General features: G+C 39.1%; 1 protein-coding gene across 1 annotated transcript in view; it reads right to left on the bottom strand.

Moving 5' to 3' along the window:
• The window catches only part of lrriq1 (leucine-rich repeats and IQ motif containing 1), a 197777-nt gene that overhangs the window by 6365 nt on the left and 167590 nt on the right, over positions 1-23822 (bottom strand). Inside the window, exon 24 of the mRNA XM_048607661.1 lies at positions 21404-21533. Coding sequence (XP_048463618.1) covers positions 21404-21533 — 130 coding nt within the window. The remainder of the gene's footprint in view (positions 1-21403; positions 21534-23822) is intronic.

Here is a 23822-nt window from a genome sequence, read left to right as displayed (position 1 = left end):
TGAGGTCTCTAGACTACATCTTTCCACCTCAGATACAACCCCCCTTCATCTTCAACCCTGCCCATGGGTGCACATTAAATTCAATCCAAATCTTGGAAGAACACAAAGTATTTAATTCAATTTACTATGAATATAAATACGATATAAAGTCTAAAAGAGTTAAAATAAGAAAAGTCTCACATTGTGTTAGTGAACTGCATTACTTTACTAAAAATACTCACTCTAACTGAAATTGTAAAAGTTATTGAGAAGTATCTATTGATTAGGTAGCATGATGAAACTATAGATTATGTTTCAGTCATTAATATTCCCACATTTTTCAAAAAATCTTCACATTCAACAGCTTAATGAGCAAACTTTCAAACTGACACATTGACTGTATTAATGCAGATTGCATGAAACTTTCTAGATCAAAAGCAAGAACATCCAAAATTTTATGATGGACAAATACCTTCTATTTTTCTACATAAATTGTGGTATGTACACTCAAACCATAAAAGCATTGTTTGATTATTGTTTGTCTTGATGCAAATATATTTCTGGAGTTACATTTATTTTTCCAAGTCCTTGGTAAACTTAGTCCTTTAAGTTCTTTTAGAGTTCAGTAAGCTCTAAAGAAGCTTGCTGTTGCTGATTGAAGATATACTTGTATAAAATAAACTTGAAATTGTGTTAATGCTGTAAACATAAGGACAAAATAGGAACCTCACACCAGAATTCTAGTTCAATGTTACATGATTTTAAAGAAAACACTTTTAAAAGCTGGCACCCTAAATAAATGATCTATTATTCTATTTGGTGAAAATTCTACAAGGTTTCTATTAAATTGGCAGTTTAATATACTTTCACATAATGCATGACTACCATTTGATGTGCTCTGTTGGGATAAATGAATACAAGACAACAATAACACATACAATAACAAAATGCACAGGATTGCTCCCAAGAAGCCTAAGGGGTGCCAAAGACATTTTATACAGCGTGTCTAATGGCTTTTCAGGACAAGTTATGGCAAGCGTTCAGCGGCAGGAAATTGGAAAAAAAGATATATTCTGAATTCTAGCTTTAGGTTAAAAATCAGTACAAGAAGGATACAATTTGGCTACTTATTTACCTCCCCTACCAAGAATGATGGTCTGACATAGTTATACCACATTCCACTAGCAACTCAAGCTCCCACTAACACCTCCTCAGCCACCACACACAGACCTCTTCTCCTCCTATCCCTGTAGCTCGGAACCTTTCTCTTAAACTCAGAATTACAGTGTGTGCAAGATAAATTGAATTTATCTAGATGGAGATTCAGAACATACAATGAAAACCAATCTGGAAAATTCATGTTAAAAATAGTCTGGAGTTGAATGAATTTTTTATCCTTTATTCATTAATGGGATGAGGATGCCGCTGGCTAGGCAGCATTTATTGACCATCCCTAATTGGCCAGAGTCAACCACATTGCTTTGGGTCTGGAGTCACATGTAGGCCAGACCAGGTAAGGATGGCAGTTTCCTTCCCTAAAGGGCATCAGTGAACCAGATAGGTTTTTCCTGACAATTGACAATGGATTCATGGTCATCATTAGACTCTTACTTCCAGATATATTTTATTGAATTCAAATTCCACCATCTGCCGTGGCAGAATTTGAACCATCCCTAGAATGTTATCCGGGTCTCTGGATTAACAGTCCAGCAATAATACTACTAGGTCATTGCCTCCCCTTAAATGCAATAGCAAGAATGCAATAGAATGGAAGTAAATGACTTTTAAGTTATCCTCAAGTACGTGGAGTGGTATTCCAATCATTTAAATCTCTTGCACCTTTCTTGTTGAATCCAGTTTGTCCCTTTTCAGGAGTGAGGTAAATCAGCTTAGACTTTCTTCTGAATTAGTTTTGATCTAGACTTGTAACGCAATTACATGCACAAATATTAAGGTTATAGTCATCTGCAAATCAAATTAAAATCAAACTTAACAAACAAGTCTTTCACATGCTTGTGTGACATTATCTTACAATTTTAACACAAATTAACACTTCCACTGGAACAATAAAGGAGTATCAAGCAAAAATGCTGAACACATCCACAAACATGGCTAGCTGGTATTTCTGAGCTCATGCCCTTTCTTTAGATTCATTCTTAAGATGTGTACATTGCTGGCAAAGATGACAATTACTAACCACACAGGCTGCCTTATGAACTCTTTGGTGGACCTTCTTCTTGAACCACCAATGGCTTTGATTGAGTGGCCTTCTGGGATATTTTAGACAAGTTCAATTCATTCTTAATTATATACGTACATATATGGTAGGTGGGCTGCTGATTTTGGCAAAACCTACGTGCCATATTATTGGGTGTGTTTGGGGGCAGATGGGAATTTGGTGGGCTGAGCACCCTCCTTATTGTACATGTTGCTCATCCCGCAGTATGTAATAGCAAGCTTAACATCTTATTCTGTTCATCAGACAAAGTTGTGTGCAGAACATCTATCATTTTAAGGCCACAGATTCTAATCATTGTAAATAAGAATATTCTTGAGATAGTGAGTGACCACCTCATTATATGCATATCCTTATGCAATGTAACAGCACATTTTTGAGTTGATTCAATATTAATTACAATAGTGCTTGTAGATTTCTTGCTTCTTTCAAAATTCAGAATAACTAACAAGAAATGGCTTACTCAATGATAGCTCCACATTAAAACTACTGTCGGTCACTTCTCATCTTTTAAATTTGATCTTGGGATGTGGGAATCACTGACTAGGCCAATATTTAATGTCCATCCCTAATTACCCAGGGCAGTTAAGAGCTAATCACATTGCTGTGGGTCTGAAGCACATGTAGATCCGACAAGGTAAGGTTGGCATGTTTTAACCGCTAAACTAGATGGGCTTTTACAACTGTCAACAATGACTACATGGTCACCATGGGGCTAGCTTTTGATTCCAGATTTTATTGAATTCAAATTTCACTATCTGCAGTGGAATTTGTATCAGTGTGCTCAGAACATTAGCTTGGTCTTCTGGATTACTAGTATAGTGACAATAACGTGGCTCCACTGCCTCCTGATTTCACCCCTGTGCTATTGCTCCCTCTCTTCCTGGCTATTCCCCTCTCTTTCTCTCAAGACCTACCTGACCTATATTCAACACAGCAGTCTCAAATTCAAATATTTGTTGCTAGTAAGTTTCCTTGGGCATTATCCTCAGAGTTTCAATGATTAGACCAATGTTTCACACTGTTTATATGTGAAAACTATGGTACTGAATTGCAGAAAAGGTGCATGTATTTAGTGAAAACATTAGCAAAGTGTTACATTAGTAGTAAACATTGGCTATCAACTTTAATCTTTCATTACCTGATTGGTATATCCAAGACCTTTCATGGACTGAAATGATTTTTAAACAGGAAGTAACATGGATCTAAATGGCTGTAGTAGTCACCTGACTAAAGATTTAGGCAGGCTTCACGGTTCTCACATGAAATAACCAAAGTTATCTACACTGAAATCACTGTTTTAGCCTAAAAACATCAAAACCAAATAACTGAGTCACCTATTTTAGTTTATATGTGCATGACAATTTCACGTATCAGGAATTTAAAAGCTCACCTGTCTGTTATCCAGCTTGGAAAGGCAATGGAGTTTGACTAAGGAATACATACTGAACTTTATTTCAACAACAGATTTTGAATAGCAGAGCCTTTCAAAAAGCAAAGAAACAGTTTTCTAAGCAAGAACCAAGACCATCTCCCCCTCTATCCCCCCCAACACACACACACACACACACCCCCCGCCCGCCCTCTCCAACTGCTTGTTTCTCTCATCACCTCAGAATATAGCCCCTGGTAAAAAAAAATTGGGAAAATCCCCACTCACCAAGAACACAAATATACCTACAGATAAAAACTGCTGCCACAGATAAAAATGAAACATTAAACGATTGTGGCCACAGGCGAAGAATCCAAAACTGTAAGGACTCGAAGAATATTTTATCTTCAATACTTTTATCTTCACTGTACCTTTTAAACATGTGACCTATGTTTGTGTGTATTTTGGATATTTCTTCTCTAAGTTAGTAGGTAATAAATTCCCTCCTTCTTTCACTCAAGATCTCCTTCCTTTCCTCATGAACTATGTTTTAATTGAAGTGTGACAGCAGCACAATGTATGTTGTAATCAACTGAGAGAGGGTTAGCAAATGGAGTGCTGATTCCCAATCCTCACCTGGTCATGCTGAAATTTTGGGCTCAATTGTGACACTTCCACAGGTGATCAACAGAATTAGAGTGAGGGATATCAAGAGTTCCTTTGAAAGCTGTTCTTGCAAAAAGAGGTTTTCTTGAATTACCAATAATTAAAGCCTAAGATGTCCTTATTTTGTATTAATGCTTTTGTAGCTTAGGATGAAATAACTGATGAAAAACTAAAGCCTCACTAAAGAATTAAAACAGATAGTTAGGCATTTAGAGGCAGAGGTCTGCCAGAAAGCCAGAAAAAACAAAAACTGCAAACTGGGTGGTGAAATCTGTACAGATAGAACAAAAACAGAAATTGCTAGAAAAACTCAGCAGGTCCAGCAGCATCTGTGTAGAGAAATTAGAGTTAACATTTTGGGTCCAGTGATCCTTCCTCAGAAATGATGGTAGCTAGGAAAATGTCAGTTTATATGCAGAAGATAGGGTGAGGGGAGGGGGTCAGGATAAATGATAGGTGAGGATAGAGCCCAAAGAGAGAGAAGAACAGTTGGACAGACAAAGGAGCAGATAACAATCTAGCTAGGAGGGTGAATAGCTGTTGACGGAGACTTAATGGCTAACAATGGGTTATGTGTAATAGAAGACTATGTGAACACAAGGCCCGGTGTGTGGGGGCTAGGAAATAGGAGAGTTCAAGTCCTAAAGTTATTGAACTCGATATCGAACTCAGAAAGCGTAGGGTCTCCAAGTGGAAAATGAGGGACTGTATTGTTCTTCCAGCTTACGCTGAGCTTTGGTGGAGAACTGCACAGGCCTGAGACAGAGATATTGGTCAGGGAAGAGGGTGGTGAGTTGAAGGGGTAGGCAACTGGAAGCTCAGTGTCATTTTTGCGGGCAGAAGGTAGGATTTTTGTGAAGCAGTCACCCACTCTATGCTTCGATTCCCCAATGTAGAGGGGACCACATTGTGAGCAGTGAATGCAGTAAACTAGATTATGGTGGGCTGAAGGTACTGTTCCTGTGCTGTACTGTACTTTGTTCTTTCGAACATACTTCTTTTTATCGCTAAATCCAAATCTAAGGCATTGCATGCTTATGTTTCAGTGAAAGACCATCTCATTAAAACCAGTAAAAAGTGATCTTTCAAGTTAAATTTCAGTCTGGGATCAGATTTTTTCAGTAACAGCATCAGCTGGCCTCATAAGTGTAATAGATCAATTTAATTTGAAAGAGCTAAGAATATAACTGGAATTCTGATATGGGAACGAAGAGAAGCAGGAACAGGAACAGAGAGACTAAAAAGAATTGTAGGAAAGAGGAAATGAAAGAGAAAATGAGTTTAAATTAAGATCAAGCTGAAGAGGGAGAATAGCTTTGGTAAAAGAACCAAATTCAAGTCAGACTTAAGCGCTGAAGTATTCAGGTTTACTCATTTATTCCCTAAGATTGTTGAGGAAGAAGTGGATGCTTTCTTTACCTCCTCTGATAGGTTATCACAGCAATTCATGTGGCTAGCTTAGCAATAGCTACTTTTGTTACAGAGCATACTGACAGGGAAAGTTCGGGAAGTTTACTCTGTTTTACTTGAGGAGAGTTCACTGATTATGAAACTGTAAAAGCAGTTATTCTAAATACATACCAACTTGTGACACAGATGTTATGCCAACAATTCAAGAAATGGCCTGACAAATCATACCTTGAATATGAAGGGCTTAAGCAGCTCACTTTTGATCAGTGGGTTTGGGCATTTTAACAAACATTTTCATGAGGTAATTCAAAATACCCTTTTCAATCCTGATGCACTTAGAGGAAAAGAGGACAGCAGGGGCCCTGACAGGCAGCAATTCTGGCTGACATAAGTTAATGCACACATATCTACAAACATGAGGAAGCTTGAACTGGGAACTTTCACAGACCAGACAGTGATAAAGGTGATGTCAATACCCTCAAGACAAGCTGGAGAGAAAGGGAGACTAACAGTCCAGAAAAAATAGAACTGACCACAACCATTAACAGGAGAGATCCAGACCACGTATTAGGTAGGGAACCGTCTTATCCTTTCATTGAGGCAAAGCAGGATACATAAAGGAAAATTGTTGGTTCCAGTATTCTCCAGAACTCGAGCTGCAAGCCAGTATCTGTCACATTAAAGGTGGTCAGCATTTGCTCAGGCATAACCGTGGACTGGGATAGATGACAGGAGATTGCTTCCAAAGTAATGATGACCACTAACACTTTAAAGAGAAAGAGAAACTGGCAACCTCTGAGGCACTAGGCGCTTGCAGTCCCTGCTAAGGGGGAATATAAAATATTCATCCCTTGGAAGCCAATTAACTTCTAGTGTGCTAATAAAATGGCTCATGGGAAAGAGTATAGAGTTGCCATTGGTTAAAGTTTACTTAGAGAGCAACTTGTTGAGTATCTGGTAACTGTTGGGGAAGTCCAAGCTTTTAATTCCAGGATTAGATATATTATTGGGAAAGAATTTGGCAAAGCAAAATATATCTACACACAGAAAAGGACGGCCCAGAGAAGCTAGAAAAGTTGGAGGAAACGAGTACCAAAGTGTAAGAAAGGCTGTGAATCAAGAAAGGTTCAGAGCCCTACAGAGGGCAGTAAAACCTGCGAGATTTCAGATGGGTCACATAGAATACACTTGCATTTAACAGGGCTGAGGATAGACCAACAGTTTCAGAAAGAGTCAGGGTTGGAGTGAGGCCGGTAGTCCTAGAACAGTAAGAAGAAAGGGCCAGGGAAGGTTAGAAAACATGACAGCCCAGAGCCAGGGATCTGATAAACAGAGACTTTCATGATAAAATTATAGTAGGATCAAAGTTCTCAGATTGGTCAGGAGAAAGTGTAAGTGAAGCCTCACTTAGTGCAAGCACCACAGGATAGGATCGCAGGAGCTGCACAGTAGTATTCAAAGAAAAGCAGAACAAATAAGGGGGAGCCCATTCCCAAAGTGAATGGAAAAAGAAGAGAACATGTAGGAACAGTAGACATAGCCAGTGGAGGCCAGGGACATACCGTTAATCAAAAACAGAATGGAGTGGTTTAAGGAACAGCATCAAATCTCAAAACTCAACCAGTCAAATCAGGTTAATGTAAAAGGTCACCCTACAGGAAGCACATTTCAAATGATCACTTCGGTCGAGAGATCAAATTTGTAAAAATGCCTGAGAATCCAGGACAGCAATTGTAGGTGTGGGCAGTGAATGGTTAAAACTTGCAAAAGTGGCACAGCCTGAGGAATAAGTATGGCTGTGCATCTCAAGCCACGTTTTGAAACCATGTTAGGGCAAAGAGGGTGCATGCGGAATGTGTGTAGATTGTCGACACAATCTTTGTATGTTAGTTCATATTGACCTTGTAAATGAATGCTCAGTGTATATAAAAAGGAGAAATATTCATTCTTTATGGTGGGCAAGTGTTATGTTAGTGGTAAATATAGGTATCAAGTTTTAACTTCATGGCCTTTCATGGCCTAAAATGGCTTGTAAAAAGGAAATAAAAGAACATTATCTAAAATGTCTGCAGTGACCACAGATTGAGATAAGATTCAGGAGACCCAGTTGGAATAAACAAAGCTTCCTGTGCTGAAATTACAAGTTTTATTTAAAGATATCAAAACCAGGCAACTATGTCAAGATCAATAAATGTGCATTTCATTTTTAATTCACATATGAATTAACTTATGAAAATTTCACATTTTGATGATGACTCATATACCAGTTAAACAAATCAAAAAGACAATGGAGCTAGACTTGGGAATACATGTTGAATAATATTACAACAGCAGCTTTTAAACAGCAGAGCAAAGGGAAAAAAGAGATTTGTAATCAAGAACTGGAAGACTCTTCTTTCTGTCTCAATACCTGTTTCTCTATCATTTCAGATAACAGTGCATGGTGAAAAAACAAATTGGGAAAAACATCCTTCACAGAGGGCTTAAGGATATCTGCAGATTATGTAACTTAACAAAGAACAAAGAACAATATAGCACAGGAACAGGCCCTTAGGCCCTCCAAGTCTGCGCCAACACATTTTGCCCTTCCATACTAAAAGTGACTTCAATGAAAGGATCCGTATCCCTTTATTCCCTTCCTATTTATGTATTTGTCCAGGTGCTTCTTGAATGCTGCTATTGTGTCTGCTTCCACCACCGCCTCTGGCAACGCATTTCAGGCACTCACCACCTTTTGTGTGAAAAACTTGCCTCACATATCTCTTTAAAACTTCCCTCCATTTGCACCTTGAACCTGTGCCCCCTAGTAAATGACCCCTCCACCCTGGGATTAAAGTGTCATACTTTCCACTCTATCCATGCCATTCACAATCTTATAAATTTCTATCAGGTCACTCCTCAACTGCATTAGTGAAAACAAACCCAGTCTAGCCAACTTTTCTTCATAGCTAAAATCCCCCATACCAGACAACATCCTGGTAAACCTTTTCTGTACTCTCTCCAAAGCATTAACATTCTTCTGGTAGTGTGGTGACCAGAACTGTATGCAATATTCCAAGTGTGGCCTGACTAAAGTTCTATAAAGTTGCAGCATAACTTGTCTATCCTGATACTCAATGCCCTTGAATGAAGGCAAGCATGCCATAAGCCTTTTTTACTACCTTATCCACCTTCACTGTCACCTTCAATGATCTGTGGACCTGCACACCTAGATCCCTCTGCATATCAAGACTCCTAAAGGTTCTGCCATTCACTATATAATTTCCACCTGTAGTTGACCTTCCAAAATGCATCACGTCTCATTTGTCTGGATTAAACTCCATCTGCCATTTTTCTGCCCTTGCCTCCAACTGATCTATATCCTGCTGTATCCTCTGACAATCCTCCTCACTATCCGCAACTCTACCAATCTTCATATCATCTGCAAACTTACTAATTAGACCAGCTACATTTTCCTCCAAATCATTTACGTAGATCACGAATAGCAGAGGTCCCAGCACTGATTGCTATGGAACACCATTCATCACAACCCTCCATTCTGAAAAGCATCTTTTCACCGCTACCTTCTGTCTCCTATGACTAAGCCAGTTCTGTATCTATCTTGCCAGCTCACACTTGATACCATGTGACTTCACCTTTTGTACCATTCTGCCATGAGGGATCTTGTCAAAGGCTTTGCTGAAGTCCATGTAAACAACATCAATCGCTTTTCTCTAATTCATCATCTTCATCAAGGATGCAAGTGAGCCATTAAACAACTGAGGTCTCAGACTATATATCAATACCTCAAGGACTCTAAGGAGTTTTAACTGCGCAAAGTTATTCTTCCTGTCTATACCAGACACTCTCCCTCTTAAACTTATTATCTAAATTCTGTGTTCGCTAAGGTGTTCTTTGATTTTTTTCTTGGGGTTAGTAGGTAAGAAAATTAATTTTTCTTTTACCCAACAAAATTTCAGTGATTGGCTTCTTCCTTTTCTAGTTTTAACTGAAGTGTGATACCTGCATGTTCAAAAGAAATAAAATATCAGTTGAGTTTGACTGACAGAGGTTTAAAAAGATTCCCCTTCCTCATCTTGTTGCAACAAAAAAGCATCTGAGATTTTATTGTTTAGCGAGAGTAGACTGGATTTTCTGCTTCTAGTGTATGCTGCAGAACCAAGTTAACGCCATATATCTTTGTGCAAAATAAAGTCACCACACACAACTTTAGTGCCATTGCCAATGATCTGCAGCAAAGCATAACCAAATATCAATGAGATCAAAGAAGACATTACAAAAATAGCGTGTGGTTGACTGCAAGAAGACCTGTAAATAATTTTGGGAGAACAAAGGCAGGTTAGTAGATTGGACAGAGCGATGTCAGTTGAAAATTACATGAGAATTATGAAGCAATAAATCTCTAGAAGAATGAGATGAAATATACATTAACTTGTAAATCTTTAAAAGAACTGCAAAGACATTGAGGTTTTCATACATAAATCTTGAAAAGTGGGAGGATAAGTTGATAAAGGTGTAGAAAAGGAAAGTATGTACTGTAGAAAGTTAGAATTTGTAAATAGATGCTTGAAGTGCAAAAAATAAAACAGTAATGCTACTCATTGATTGGGATATCAGTAAAATACCATGTACATTGTTCAAGTTTGACATCAATTGATGAGGCAGAGGGCAGACATATGTTATATCTGCTTGACGATGTTACTGGGAGATCTGATCTACTTCAAATTCCATTTTGGTATTTAGTATTATCTCCAACACTCATTCTCTTCCTTACAGAGAACTTGCTAATTGGGACTGTGGGATATTTGGTGCATCCGTTGCTGCTTAAGGAACATAAAAATCAGGAGCAGGAGTGGGCAAGTTGGCTCTCTAAGCCTGTTCCACTATTTAGGATGATGATGGCTGACCTTCTGTCTGAACTCCATCTTTGCACATTAACTTTACATAACTTAATGTCTAAAAATCCACTGATTTCTGTCTTGAATACACTCAATGATGAACATCCACAGTTGTCTAGGGTAGAGAATTCCAAGGATTCACGATCCTTTGAGTAAAATGATTTTTCATTATCTCAGTCATAAATAGCCACCCCTTTATTCTAAGGCTGAGACCTCTAGTTCTGAATTCTCCAGAGAGTGGAAATGTTCCATTCCCTGATGCAGCTGTAGCCCCCCACCCTCCACATCTACCTTCTCAAGTTCCTCAAGACATTTATCTTTCAATTAAATCATCTCCCATTGTTCTAAACTCAAGAGAATATAAGCCTGTATACTCAATATCTCCACCTAAGCCAATCCCCTCAACATAGGGAATCACTCTCATAAAAGTTTGATGCATTTCCTCTCCTTCTTCAGATGTAAATGTCAATGATTACGGCTCCCAACTTTTATGGCCCTGGAAAACAGACATGTTGGTGCTGTTCTCAAATCTTAAACCAATTCAGCTTCAGAAATTGTCAGTATATGTCCCCCTTTGTCTTCTTCTTACTCTGCTTTTCTCAATTTTACCAGTCACTATCAGGATGTTCTATTTCTTCTCTCCTAATTGTGAGGTGTTCAAAGAATTGTAGTTGTCTCTTCGTGATCATGTACAAAAGTTCTTATGTACCTGATTTTCTCAAAATTGCCTCATTAGTTGTGTGTGTTATCCAACTGAAGTTCAGCATATGTCACAAAAACACATCTCTGTTGCCGCTAATTTTATCTTCATTGTCTTGCTTATATTACAACTTGATTGGGCTATCCAGATTAGAAAATAATTCAGTTTGCTTTATTTCTTTTGATTTCGCTGTTAATCTATGATACTATAGTGTTTACAGTTTGTTGCATTTAGTGACAATCCATATCCTTACTGTTGTGATGTCACCATTCCTGTATTGCACTGAAACTTGAACTTGACATTAACAATACATAAGAGCACTAGAGAAATCCCATCAGCAATGCCTCTCTTGCAAGCTTCAGATTTAATGAGGTGACTGTTAAACAATCTTTTCTGCATCTGCCATAATTACTGTGTCATTGGCATTTCTAAAAATATATTTGTTCACAGGATGAGGGGTTCCCTGGAGAAGCCAGCATTTATTGCCCATCCCTAATCACCCAGAAGGCATTTAAGAGTCAACCACAAATAACAATCTTCTGAAGAACAAGCGCCAGACCACGTTCAAAATGATAACTCTGTTTCACTCTGTATAGATGTTGCCAGACCTGTTGAGTTTCTCCAGCTTTCTCATTGTTTCATCAGAGCATCTGCAGTATTTTGCTTTTATAAGAGTCATCATATTACTGTAGATCTGCGTCATTAGGTTAGACCAGGCAAGAATGACAGATTTCCTTGCCCAAAAGACCTTAGTGAATCAAATGGGCTTTTACAAACATGGCCACTAGATTCTACGGAATTCAAATTTCACCATCTACCAGGGCGGGATTTTAACTCTCAGTTCCCCGAGCATTGGCCCGGGGGTTCTAAATGACTCGTCCAATGACATTATCACTACTCCACTGCCACCCCTGCAAGACTCTTTATTTTTAGTGTCCTTCTTGAGGAGGGTTTCCCAAGCATTCGGACAAAATTCGCAGAGAACCCTGGATGTTAAGTAACAATGTTAGGATTAAGAAAAATCAAGAAATATATGGCAGAGCATATCAAGAAAAGTGTTCCCCTACTGGGAATAAAAAGTGAATGGGAGAACTTAAACAGGAAATTAGGAGAGCGAAGAGAATGTATAAGAAACCATTTGTGAGTAGAATAAAAGAAACGTCAAATTTTATTTTAAATATACAAGGAGCAAGAAAATAAGGTCTATTAGGGATGATAGAAGTAATCTGTGTATGGTCATCAATAAATATTTTGTGATGGTCTTCACAATGGAAAAGAACCAGATACGTATAGATACTAGAGTGGAGGACTGTGAAGTATAAGAAGTAATCAACACAGTGGAAGAGGAGGTACGAAGGGTTTTAGCAATCTTTAAAATGGATAAATCCATGGACTTGGGTGAGATATATCCCAGACTACCGGGTAGGCAAGGAGGAAATAGCAGGGCACTGGCAGTAATTTCAAAACATCTCTGACCACAGGTGACATGCCAAAGTATTGGAGGACTGTTAACCCTGTCCCATATTTTAAAGAAAAGAAGAGTTGAACCAGGATATTACAAGTCAGTCAGTCTAAGCTCAGTGGTTAGTAGGTTATTACAAAGAATTCTGAGAAACAAAATATACTTGCACTTGGATCAATCAGTATGGATTTGTTAAGGAAAGTTGTGTTTGACAAATTTGAACAAATTTTAGAGGTGGTAACCAGGAGTGTTGGTGAGTTTGATATATGTATTGTGGTCTACACAAACTTTAGCAGGACTGTGCATGGCATCTGAATAGACTGGTCTGTGACATCCAAAGCAAAGTGGCATACTGGACTCAAAATTGGCTGAGAGACAGAAAATAGATGTTTCATGGCACCAATGCTTTACAGTACATTCAGTACATGGTCACTTCAATACATTTCTCAGTTGGACCCTCCATACAGGAATCTATGATATCATTATGGCATATCTGAAACGTACTCAATCTAATCCAGGAAGCTTTTGCACCACTACTTCCTTTGCCTTATGTTACATGAATGAACAGAAAATCAGATGATGAACTGTACAAAAATCAATGTGGGCATTGTGTAAAAGGCTCGTTAGAAGAAATGATTGCTCAGTGGTAAGGGAAAATGTTGCCCTCACTCACAATAATGGCATACCTACAGTCTCCCACACATCTTTAACTAATGCCTGCACTGGTACAAGGAAGTAGGCTGGACAAGACTGGCCCAACCATGATTATATTAGCAGTCCTCAGTAATATGCTTCAGCCAATGTTAGATATCTGGAATAACCAAGGCAGCATATATGACAGACGTTGGGGAGCAATCACCTCAGTAATCATTAGTGTTGTCAGTCTTTAGGAGAATGTTTCCAGAAATCTTTGTGCACAAAGAACGTTTCTTCAGTATCTATTGATACTTGAATGTCAGTTGACACTAATATCACTATTATTCATTGCTGGATTACAGAATGAATTAATTGAATTACAGAACATTTAGTATTTCCCTCTACTTTCAATCAAGAAAACCTTGTAATTTGTTCCTTCATTTTGACGTACTAACATTTAATTTAAATGTAGCTATGTGATAAAACAATTATAAATGCCTGTGGCAACTGACTGTGGGGGTTAAAAAGAGGGGAGCTGATTCACCCCTTCCCACCTGGTCATAACAACAGGAAGTGATTTATCGTGTGTTGGAGAATAAGCCAAATTAAGATCAAAATATTGTACAACCGCACAGATTAAATTATAGAAACAACGTTTTATGGATATTAAGGCTTTCTCCTTCAAGGAAACAGGAAGTTATGGCCAGATGTGCACATCAGTCCCAGGTTCTGCACTGATATTATACAGCTAAGATTATTTTGGTTTCCACAGATCTGTTTTCAATGTAAGTATTTTGGAAGCTAACTGAAGGCGCAGTATTGTCTGAGCTTTAGAAATAGCAACAGTAGCTTTAAAGAAGCAACATCAACAACCAAACAATTTCTTGGACCTGTTTTTTACATTAGTATATGACCTTCACACAATGACACTGTGTCTTCACCAAGCTTAGTGTGGGCTCCAATCAAATTTCTGCAATATTTTAAAGTCACAATTTAAAGAATCAACAGGGTCATACTGCATACATTAGCAGCTATCAAACTAGTAGAGAGGTATCATAGTCCAATAAACCATGATCTAGTCAAGAAAGGTTTCAGTGTGAAATATACGCTAATTTTACCCCAATTTTTCTTCCGATATTGAGAGTATATAATGACTGATTCTTGGATTCCACGCAGGCTATGCAAAACATTGAAGCATGAACCTGTATAATCTTGTTTGACCCCTGTAACTGAATGGATTGAAGCCAAATAGGAAATGACACAATTACACTGCAGAACTGATGTAATGTCAAGTTGAAACTGCCATATACTGGAAATCTGGATTTGCAACATAGCACAGGAACAAAGTGAGAGTCCTTGCAGCTGATAGTTTCATGCTATTTGATTTAACTCTATGGAATGTACATATTGTACTCCACATGTGGAGCATAAGAACTGTCCGAGGTTGAACTGGTCTAGTCATAATCTTGGGGTCATTCATGACCCTGAGATCGGCTTCTGACCTCATATCAGACTACCGATTTCCATTGCTATAACATTGCCTGACTTCACAGCTACCGGAGTTGAACTGCTGTTGAAAACCTCATCCATGCCTTTCGTTACTGCTAGGCTAAACTATTTCAGCACATTCCTGGCCAGACTCCCATGTACTACTCTCTGTAATCTTGAGGTCAGCCAGACCACTGCTGTCTGTATTCTACCTCACTCCAAACACAAGTTTCCAGCATCCTTATGTTTGCTGATCCACATTGACTCCTTAACCAACACTTTAGCTTAAAATTCAGATCTTTCTTTTCAAGTCCTTCCGTGAACTTCTCCCTTGCTGTATCCCTACAATCTCCTTCCACCCCTGCAGCTCTCGGAGGTATATATGTTTCTCTTATCCTGATGTGCTGACCATTCAATGTCAATTGCACTGTTATTGATATCAATGATAGACAAATAGACATGCATCTGTCTATCAAGACCATTAGCTCCGGAAATCCCTCCTTAAATACCTCTGCCTTCTTTTGTCCTCTAAGACATTCCTTAAAATGTAACTCTTTGACCAAGCTTGTGGTCATCTGCCTAAAGTGCTTTGGTGTCAAGTTTCATTTCGTAAATCGCCTGCAAAGAACCTTGAGATGTTTAATCAAGTAAAACAAGGAGTCCTTTGAATCATGCAAGGTGTCTATTTATATCAAGTGCTTTTTAACATGTTGACTAGTTCTCCAATTTCCACATAATGGTTGATTTTTACAGCAATTGCTAAGGAGTCATGAAGAGGAGATATTTCAATATTTCATAACATACAGGCACTTTTAAAGGATCCAGAATATGCCATGGGCATTGATTAGATCTCCAGTTGTTTACCAAAAGGGATTTTTCTATTCAGTCTTCAATTGCCTCATGGTATGGACCACCAATTGTTCTGTCACATCCTCCTACTCAAACTATTCAGCAGTAGCTTGATATTCAATGTTGTCCCAATGTGAAATTAAAATCAAACCATTTCTGTCTCAATAACCACAGGAAGTTAGGAGTTCATATTTTTAAACCATTAACATTTTCTGGGATCTCAAAGTAGCTTCAAAGCAGATGTCAATTTTTCTTGTGTAAATATGAAAAATATGGTACTCGTTATGAGGGTGATTAGCTTTGACACCACATTTGTGACTTGCCACTATTTGTTGAGACTATTTTCAGTTTTTGAAAGTATCTTTCTGGAGGATTACAGTTATTTGCTTGCCAGTACTTATTACAGAATCAAGAGATTTTAGATTATAGATATGTGGTCAAAAAATGGGTTATAAAGAGCCACTTAAAGCAGTAAAGAGAAGTAGAAATGTAATAGGGGTTTGGATGGAAGTTCCAGAGCAGTTGAAAGCACAACCGTGATTAGACATGGCTGAATGGTCTCTTTCTGCATTGCAACAAATCTGTGTGATTTGGTGGGCAAGCGGTTGTAAGGCTGTAGGAGATGACAGAGCTGGGATGAGCAAGGTAATGGGGGAACATAAAGACTTGGTTGAAAATATTAAATCCGAGACGTTTAAGACTAGGAGACAATGTAAATCTATGTGCACAGAGGTGACAGGTGATGTGATTTGGTATGATTTAGGATAGGGCACCAGAGTTTTGGTCAAGGTTAAGTTTATGGAGTATGTAAGGTGGGACAGAAGACTAGGAAAACACTGGAATATTTTGCTTCCTTTATCTTTGCTGTTTTATTCTATTCTCTCGTTTCTTACTTTATTCCTATCCTTTCAGAAGGCAGTTATATGAGATCCCAATCCTGTATTTCACACCTCCTCATGGCACATCTTTTGATTTTCTCTACTTTTCCCACCTCCATCACCTTTGATTTTGCTTTATGCAATGTTTTGATATTTAATCATCCCTCAACTTATTACAAAACTTCAGATTATTTTTCTTTTTCCTATCATCTGCTTTCCACTTTATCCAAACATATTACATTTCTAACTTCTCCCAATTCTGATCCAGAAGTCATAGGACTTCAATATTGCGCCAGATTTTCAACTGCTGGTACAATTAGACTTGGTGAAGCTGCAATTTGAAGATTGGAGTTTTGGAAGGCACCTCTGGATCCCATGCCTCTGAGACACTCTCCAATTTTCAAAGTGAGAGTCAGAATGGGGGGAGTGGAGGAAGTTAGGAACTGACCTGACTTCAGTTAATTGCTAAGTGAACCCTTTGGACAACCTGTTAATGGGTTGGCAGCAGGACAAGGAGTTTTCAATCTGACCCTCGGCATGTGACTCTTATACCTATCATGTTATTCCAGTCATTTGGTTTGTCTCCAGCATCACTTTATTTTTATTTTTTTGTAATTATCTCTCTGCCTCATTTAATCAGATTAGAGGTCATCCCTTTGCTTGTTATTCAGCTGTTGACACTTTACTTACACTGTCTGACACTTCTGATCATCTGCAGAAACTTGTTATTTGACACTCTGCTCACACCATTTGTATGATCTTTTGATCACTCTGCCCTTCATCTCTCTCTGCCAATAAATTCTGCGTCTCTGTGCTTCTTTCTCACTTCAGGGGGGGTGATAGCCTAATGGTATTATCACTGGAATGTTAATCCAGAGACTCAGGGAATGTTCTGGGGACTAAGGCTCGAATCCCACCATGGCAGATAGTGGAATTTGAATTCAATAATAATCTGGAATTAATAGTCTAACGTTGACCATGAAACCATGGGGAAAACCCCATCTGGTTCACTAATGTCCTGTAGGGAAGGAAACTGCCATCCTTACTTGTTCTGACGTACATACGACTCCAGATCCACAGCAATGTGTGGTTGACTCTTACCTGCCCTCTGGGCAATTAGAGATGGGCAATAAATGCTAGTCAGACCAGTGATGCCCAAATCCCATGAATAAAAAAATTAAAAAAAAACCTGACAGAGGGGCTACACTCCAAAAGCTTGTGATTTCAAATAAACCTGTTGAACTATAACCTCGTGTCATCTGATTTCTGACCTTGTCCACCCCAGTCCAACACTGACACATCCACATCATGGAAATAGTGAACTCAAATAAAACATACTTTCCAGAAACCCAATTTGAGATAGATTGAAGGTTGGAAGAGAGTTAAAATGATGAAAAATTGAACAGTGCCTGTGTCCAAACTCTTACTAAATTATGTGACCCTTCACTTCCGTGCACACTAACTTATGTTGGCCTCTGGTCTTACAACATTTCAGATTTAAAATTCTCAACTAGGTGTTTATATTCCTCCCTCATCATGCTATTTTATCTCTCTCTCACCTTCTCCAGCCTTACAAATGCTGGAGAGTTAGCTGGTGTTTATAAAGTTTTTGAAAAGCTTTGTAGCCCTGGTTGTGGATGAGGTTGTAGACGTGCTCGCCGAGCCGGTGGGTTTGGTTGCAAATGTTTCATCACCCTGCTAGATAACATCGTCAGTGTGCCTCCGGTGAAGCGTCAGTATTCTGTCCTGCTTGTTATTTATATGCCCCGGTTTGCTGGGGTGGTTGGTATTACTTCCGGGTCTGTTTTTCAGTGGTTTGTACACAGGGTCTAATTCAATGTGTTTGTTGATGGAGTTCCAGTTGGAATACCAGACTTCCAGGAATTCCCTGGCATGTCTCTGTTTGGCTTGTGCGATTATCGATGTGTTGTCCCAGTTGAATTTGTGTCCCTTGTTGTCTGTGTGTAGTGAAACAAGTGAGAATAGATCTCTTGGTGTCTAGTTGGTGTTCATGTATCCGTGTTGTTAATTTTCTCCCGGTTTGGCCTATGTAGTGTTTCTCACAGTCCTTGCATGGTATTTTGTATATTACCCCAGTTTTGCTGGTTTTGGGTATGGGATCCTTTACGTTCATTAGTAGCTATCGAAGGGTGGTTGTTGGGGTTGTGGGCTACTCTCATACCTAGGGGTCTGAGTAGTCTTGTGGTCATCTCTGTTTCTCCCCCTCTGTTTCGAACCATCTGCTTCTGCCACTCTGTTTTTCAACCTCTGTTTCCCACCCTCTGTTTCACAAGAAATGTCCTTGATGCATAGTAGGGTAATTAGTGAGTCTGGTCATGTTGTGTCCTCCTGCTGTGGTCTGTCTCGAAGGTAATGGCGGATTGTGCTTTTTGGGTGTCCATTCCTTTTGAAGACTCTGTATAAGTGCTCCTGTTCTGCTTTGCGTAGTTCCGGGTTGCTGCTTGTTTAAATAGTGTCCTGTTGCAGCTCTGTTTGTGGACGTTGGGGTGGTTGCTAGTGTAATTGAGTATCTGGTCCGTATGTGTGGTCTTCCTATATCTGCTCGTCTGGAGTTCCCCATTGTTTTTGCGTTCTACCATTATGTCCAGGAAGGGCAGCCGGTTGTTGTTCTCTTCTTCTTTTGTGAATTTTATCACGGTAAGGATGTTGTTTATATGTCGGTGGGTTTCTTCTAGCTTTATGCGTTTAATAATCATGAAGGTGTCATCTACATATCGGACCCAAAGTTTGGGTTGTATAGTGGGGAGCACCTTCCGTTCTAACCTTTGCATTACCGCTTCTGCAATCAGTCCTGATATTGGGGATCCCATTGGTGTTCTGTTGATTTGGTTGCATATGCTGTCGTTGAAAGTGAAGTGGCTTGTGAGTCACAGATCTAGTAGTTTCATGGTGGTGTCCTTATTGATGTTGTTGGTGTCCTGGGTTGCCTGCCTACTTGATTTGTCCAGTAGTGTGGCAATTGTTTCTTTGGCTAGGTCAATGTTTATGGATGTAAATAGTTCTGTTATGTCAAAGGATATCATAGTCTCGTCCTCTTCTATCCTGGTGTCCAAACATGATGTTGAGGAATTCTTGGGATGAGTGGGTGTAATGGGTAGTGTTGTCCACTAAGTATTTTAATTTCTATTGTAGTTCTTTGGTAAGTCTTTATGTTGGTGTACCTGGCAGCGATACAATGGGTCTGAGGAAACCCCCAGTTTGTGTACCTTGGGAGTCCGTAGAATCAGGGTGTGTTGGATCCCTCTGGCTTCACTTTTTAGTATAATGTTTTGCTGATGTCTCCTGAATTGTATAATTTCTTCAGGCTCGTTGTAATCTGGTTCCCTGTGGTGTTGGGTCTATTGCCATCTGTTGGTAGTTATTGGTATCTGCTAGTAGTGAGTTAGCTTTCTCGATGTATTGGGTTCTATTGAGGATTACTGTCATGCATTCTTTGTCCGCTGGTAAGATTATAATCTTCCTGTCTTACTTGAGTCTTTCCAGGGCTTTCCTTTCTTCTGTGTTGAATGTGTTCCACTTTCCTTGGTGCATATAAAGTTGTCATATTGATAAGGGACAAAACGTCAAAACTGGGGGAATCTTATGCCTGAGAGATAGTAGGATCTAGATCCGAAATGTCAGCCTTCCTGCTCCTCTGATGCTGCTTGGCTTGCTGTGTTCATCCAGCTTTACACCTTGTTATTTCAGAATCTTATGCCTGATTGTGCACACTCTCTCTCATTTGGGTGTACAACCACTTTTGTGCAGATTAAAGTGCCGGCCCTCTAAGGTGTTGCCTGTTCTCTTGGGTAAGGCAGTTGCAGGCCCATACAAGCTGCCTTTGCTACACAACCTCCTGGTATCTCTCTGTGCCACTAATTAGGCACCGAGCATGCCTCCAAACCCAATGAGAATGTTTATATTTAGTTACCTGGCAGTACAGAACTTGAGTATTGCTGAATGAAAAGGCATGTTGTCAAAGCGTTATATTTTGTGTTCATCAGGACAGGCAACAGAATGTCAAAATTCAAAGCGACCCACAAGTTACACAAGAACATGAGAAAAGGAGTGCTGATTAGTCAGCAAGTGGACTACAATTGGTCATGGCGTTGCCATTGGAAATGCATCAGGGAACAGTTATTTCCCAAGCATTTTTAAAATTTAAATTCAGAGAGTCAGGACCTGGGAAATATCTGGATGATAGGTTCCCAACTCCAACTTAAAAACCAACCTCACCACTCTCTGTAGGTGCTGCCAATATTGCTGTACGTTTCCAGCATTTTGTATGTTTTTTTTATTTAAATGGTCAAGGCTGAAAGTAGCAAAAGCATGATTGAAGTTTCCAGCAGAAAACTGGCTGAGCCAGGAGAATGGGGAGGTGGGAGAGGGTTTGGGGTAGGGAGGTAGTGGTGCTGTAGAGAATAGCACTATGGCCTGAGATAGACAATTTCTTTTTAAGAAAGTATACTTTTAAACTGATATTGTGGCATAACTTGGTCAATAGTGGTTGTCACATACAATTTCTTTAAGCAGTTAATCACTATTTTTTAGGCAATGCACATGGGGGTAGGTTTTTAACTGCTTGTCCTGGATTAGAACTGACATTGTAGATTGCCTGCTCATTATAAAAATGAAAACTCAGACAATTTCTTTAACAAGTAGCCAAAATGCACAGCCAATTTTACGCTCAGGCAGCAAGTTGAAAATCTAACCATCATGTGTCAGTACTCATACAGAATGCAAGAAGACATGAATTGCTACAGTTTATCACCAACTCCACTTACAGGGCAAAGTTCACATTATCTGCCAAATAAACATAAAGTTCTTACTTTTTCATAATTCTGTAATTGGTTTGCTCATCATTCACCACCTGAGTGTGAAGCCATTCATAGGTTAGCTCTCTGCTTTTTTGTAGCACCTCTGCTGAGGTTGTATTTTGACGAGTCAGTTCTTCCGGTGCTGAATGAAATAACAGAATTAATTACAACTGGGAAATTCTAAATCTTATTTATCTTTTAATACATCTTTTTTTAAGATAGTAGGTGTTATGTGATTCAAAGCATTGCTTATATTCTCACTCTCATCAAAACCCACATCCATGCCTTTGTCACTTGAAATATTGATTTTCAAACATTTCCACCCTGCTGTTTCCAATTTCACTCTACCTAAACTCCACTGCTGGCACTTATATCGAGTTCCACATTCTTATCACTACTGTCTTCAACAACATGATCCCGTTAACCCGCTTCCTGGTTGCCTCTGTTTAGACTAAAGTGCTGGTAGTGAAAGGACTGTTTTATGAGGACAGCCTGGGTAGTTTGGGCTTGTACTCACTCTCCGGTGCCATCTTAAAAATGCAGAAAGAAATAAACAAAAACATAGAACACAACGACGGAAAAATAAAGAAACAGTGATCAGTCATTCTTGTTATGTGCTCAGCCATGGGCCATGGGCCTAGTGGCCAGCCACGAGACCCCTTCACTGTACCACTGCCACTGGAACCAGAATTGCCACTCTTTGGCACATCTTGCCCTCGTCACTAGGAGTCCTCACTGGACCGCACCAATGTATACGTCACTGATGTTGCCAGGTACCACACGAGACCAAGCTTGACTGTCGCCACCAAGAGCTCACTTCGTGCCTACCTCACCGATGTAGCCACTGCCAATGCCACTGGGTCTCGTACTGGGCCCCTAACCCACCTCCACTGCTGCCTCCATGAATCTGCGCTGGACACAGACGCCACCGGGAACCCAAACTCACCTCCGCCGCAGCAAGCATGAGTCAGCAATAGGACTGCTTCATCGATGCAGAAATGCTGGGCTCACTTCTAGTCCACACTGGGCTCACTCGCTGACTTTTGTTGGGACCAGAGGGCATAATCTCAGAATGAGGGGTCACACATTTAAGAGAGAGATGAGGAGGAATTTCTTCTCCCAGAGGTTAGTGAATCAGTGGAATTCTTTACTACAGAGTGCTGAAGAGACTGGTTGTTAAGTGTATTCAAGTCTGAGATAGACAAATTTTTAATCAGTAAGGGAATCAAAGGTTATGGGGAATAGACAAGAAAGTGGAGTTGAGGATTATCAGATCAGCATGATCTCATTGAATGGCACAGAGTATTCAATGGGCTCGATGGGTAAATTCTGCTCCTATGTCTATGGTCCTATGGTCTTAAGTAGATAACTTTGTCAATCTACTAGTAGGTAATCATTGTCCTTTAAACTGTAGCTCAAAGTTGGACCATGGGACGACAAAAATTCTTTATTTAAAAATTCATTAATTAGTTCTGAAGAGTAACTGTGATAAAAGTGCATTAGTTGACAGCACAGAAAACTACCAGAAGAAAACAACTGATTATGTCGCATTAGGATCTCAATTAGCAGTCAAGTCTCCATTACTGTCATTAAGAGATGTAGTTTAAAAAAAGACTCCTGTTGTCACTTATACATTAAAATGTATTGACTATAGTTCACGTTTAAAAGTTGAAATTTCACATGCACAAAATGTCAAAGCTAATTAACTTAGATCCAATGCTTTTATGCCACAACAATTGATTCTTACTGCGTGTACAGATGAAATAATACACTGTTGAACAACACAGTACATCAAAAATAAATTTTTGCTAGATATCTGATGCAGAAACATTTGATACTCTGGATGTAGAATGGATGTCAAGACATAAACCTATGATGGTTTTCAAGGATTTCAATAAATATACTTCAATAAATATAACATCAATTAATGGGGTAAAGGCAAATATCCATTTATGATCAAAGATGATCTTATTCTTATCAGATTTTTCCTTTGCAACGCTGTTTTTATTTAAACTGATATTGGCAAGAATAAACATCCTCTGCATCCTTTCATTTTCAATGTTGATTGACTTATAGCATCTGGCATTGCATGCTTTCAGTGACTGCCTTTCTCTAATTTTTCCAAGCACTTTAGTGATCTTATGAAATCTGCACTCCTAAATGTTGAACACAATCAATCAACTATCCAGATCTTTGACACGTTTCACACAGTGAATTTGAATAAATGTTTAATTTTCAACTGTACACTGAGAATTATGAAGTCATTAGTATTTCATGTTTCCTTCCTTGAAATCAAGAGGATTCTTGTTAAATACTGATGGCAGAAAATTAGATGCTAAACTGTAGGTTCACTGGACAATCAGTTGCCTGAATTGAAGTCTTGTTATAAAGTTTTATTTTTATTTTCTTCTTGGTGTACTTTGGATCGGAA

Source organism: Rhincodon typus, chromosome 18, assembly GCF_021869965.1.
Source record: "Rhincodon typus isolate 14 chromosome 18, sRhiTyp1.1, whole genome shotgun sequence".
Lineage (NCBI taxonomy): Eukaryota > Metazoa > Chordata > Chondrichthyes > Orectolobiformes > Rhincodontidae > Rhincodon > Rhincodon typus.
Note: the sequence above shows the minus strand (reverse complement) of the source record. Positions and strands in the feature narration are given on the sequence as shown.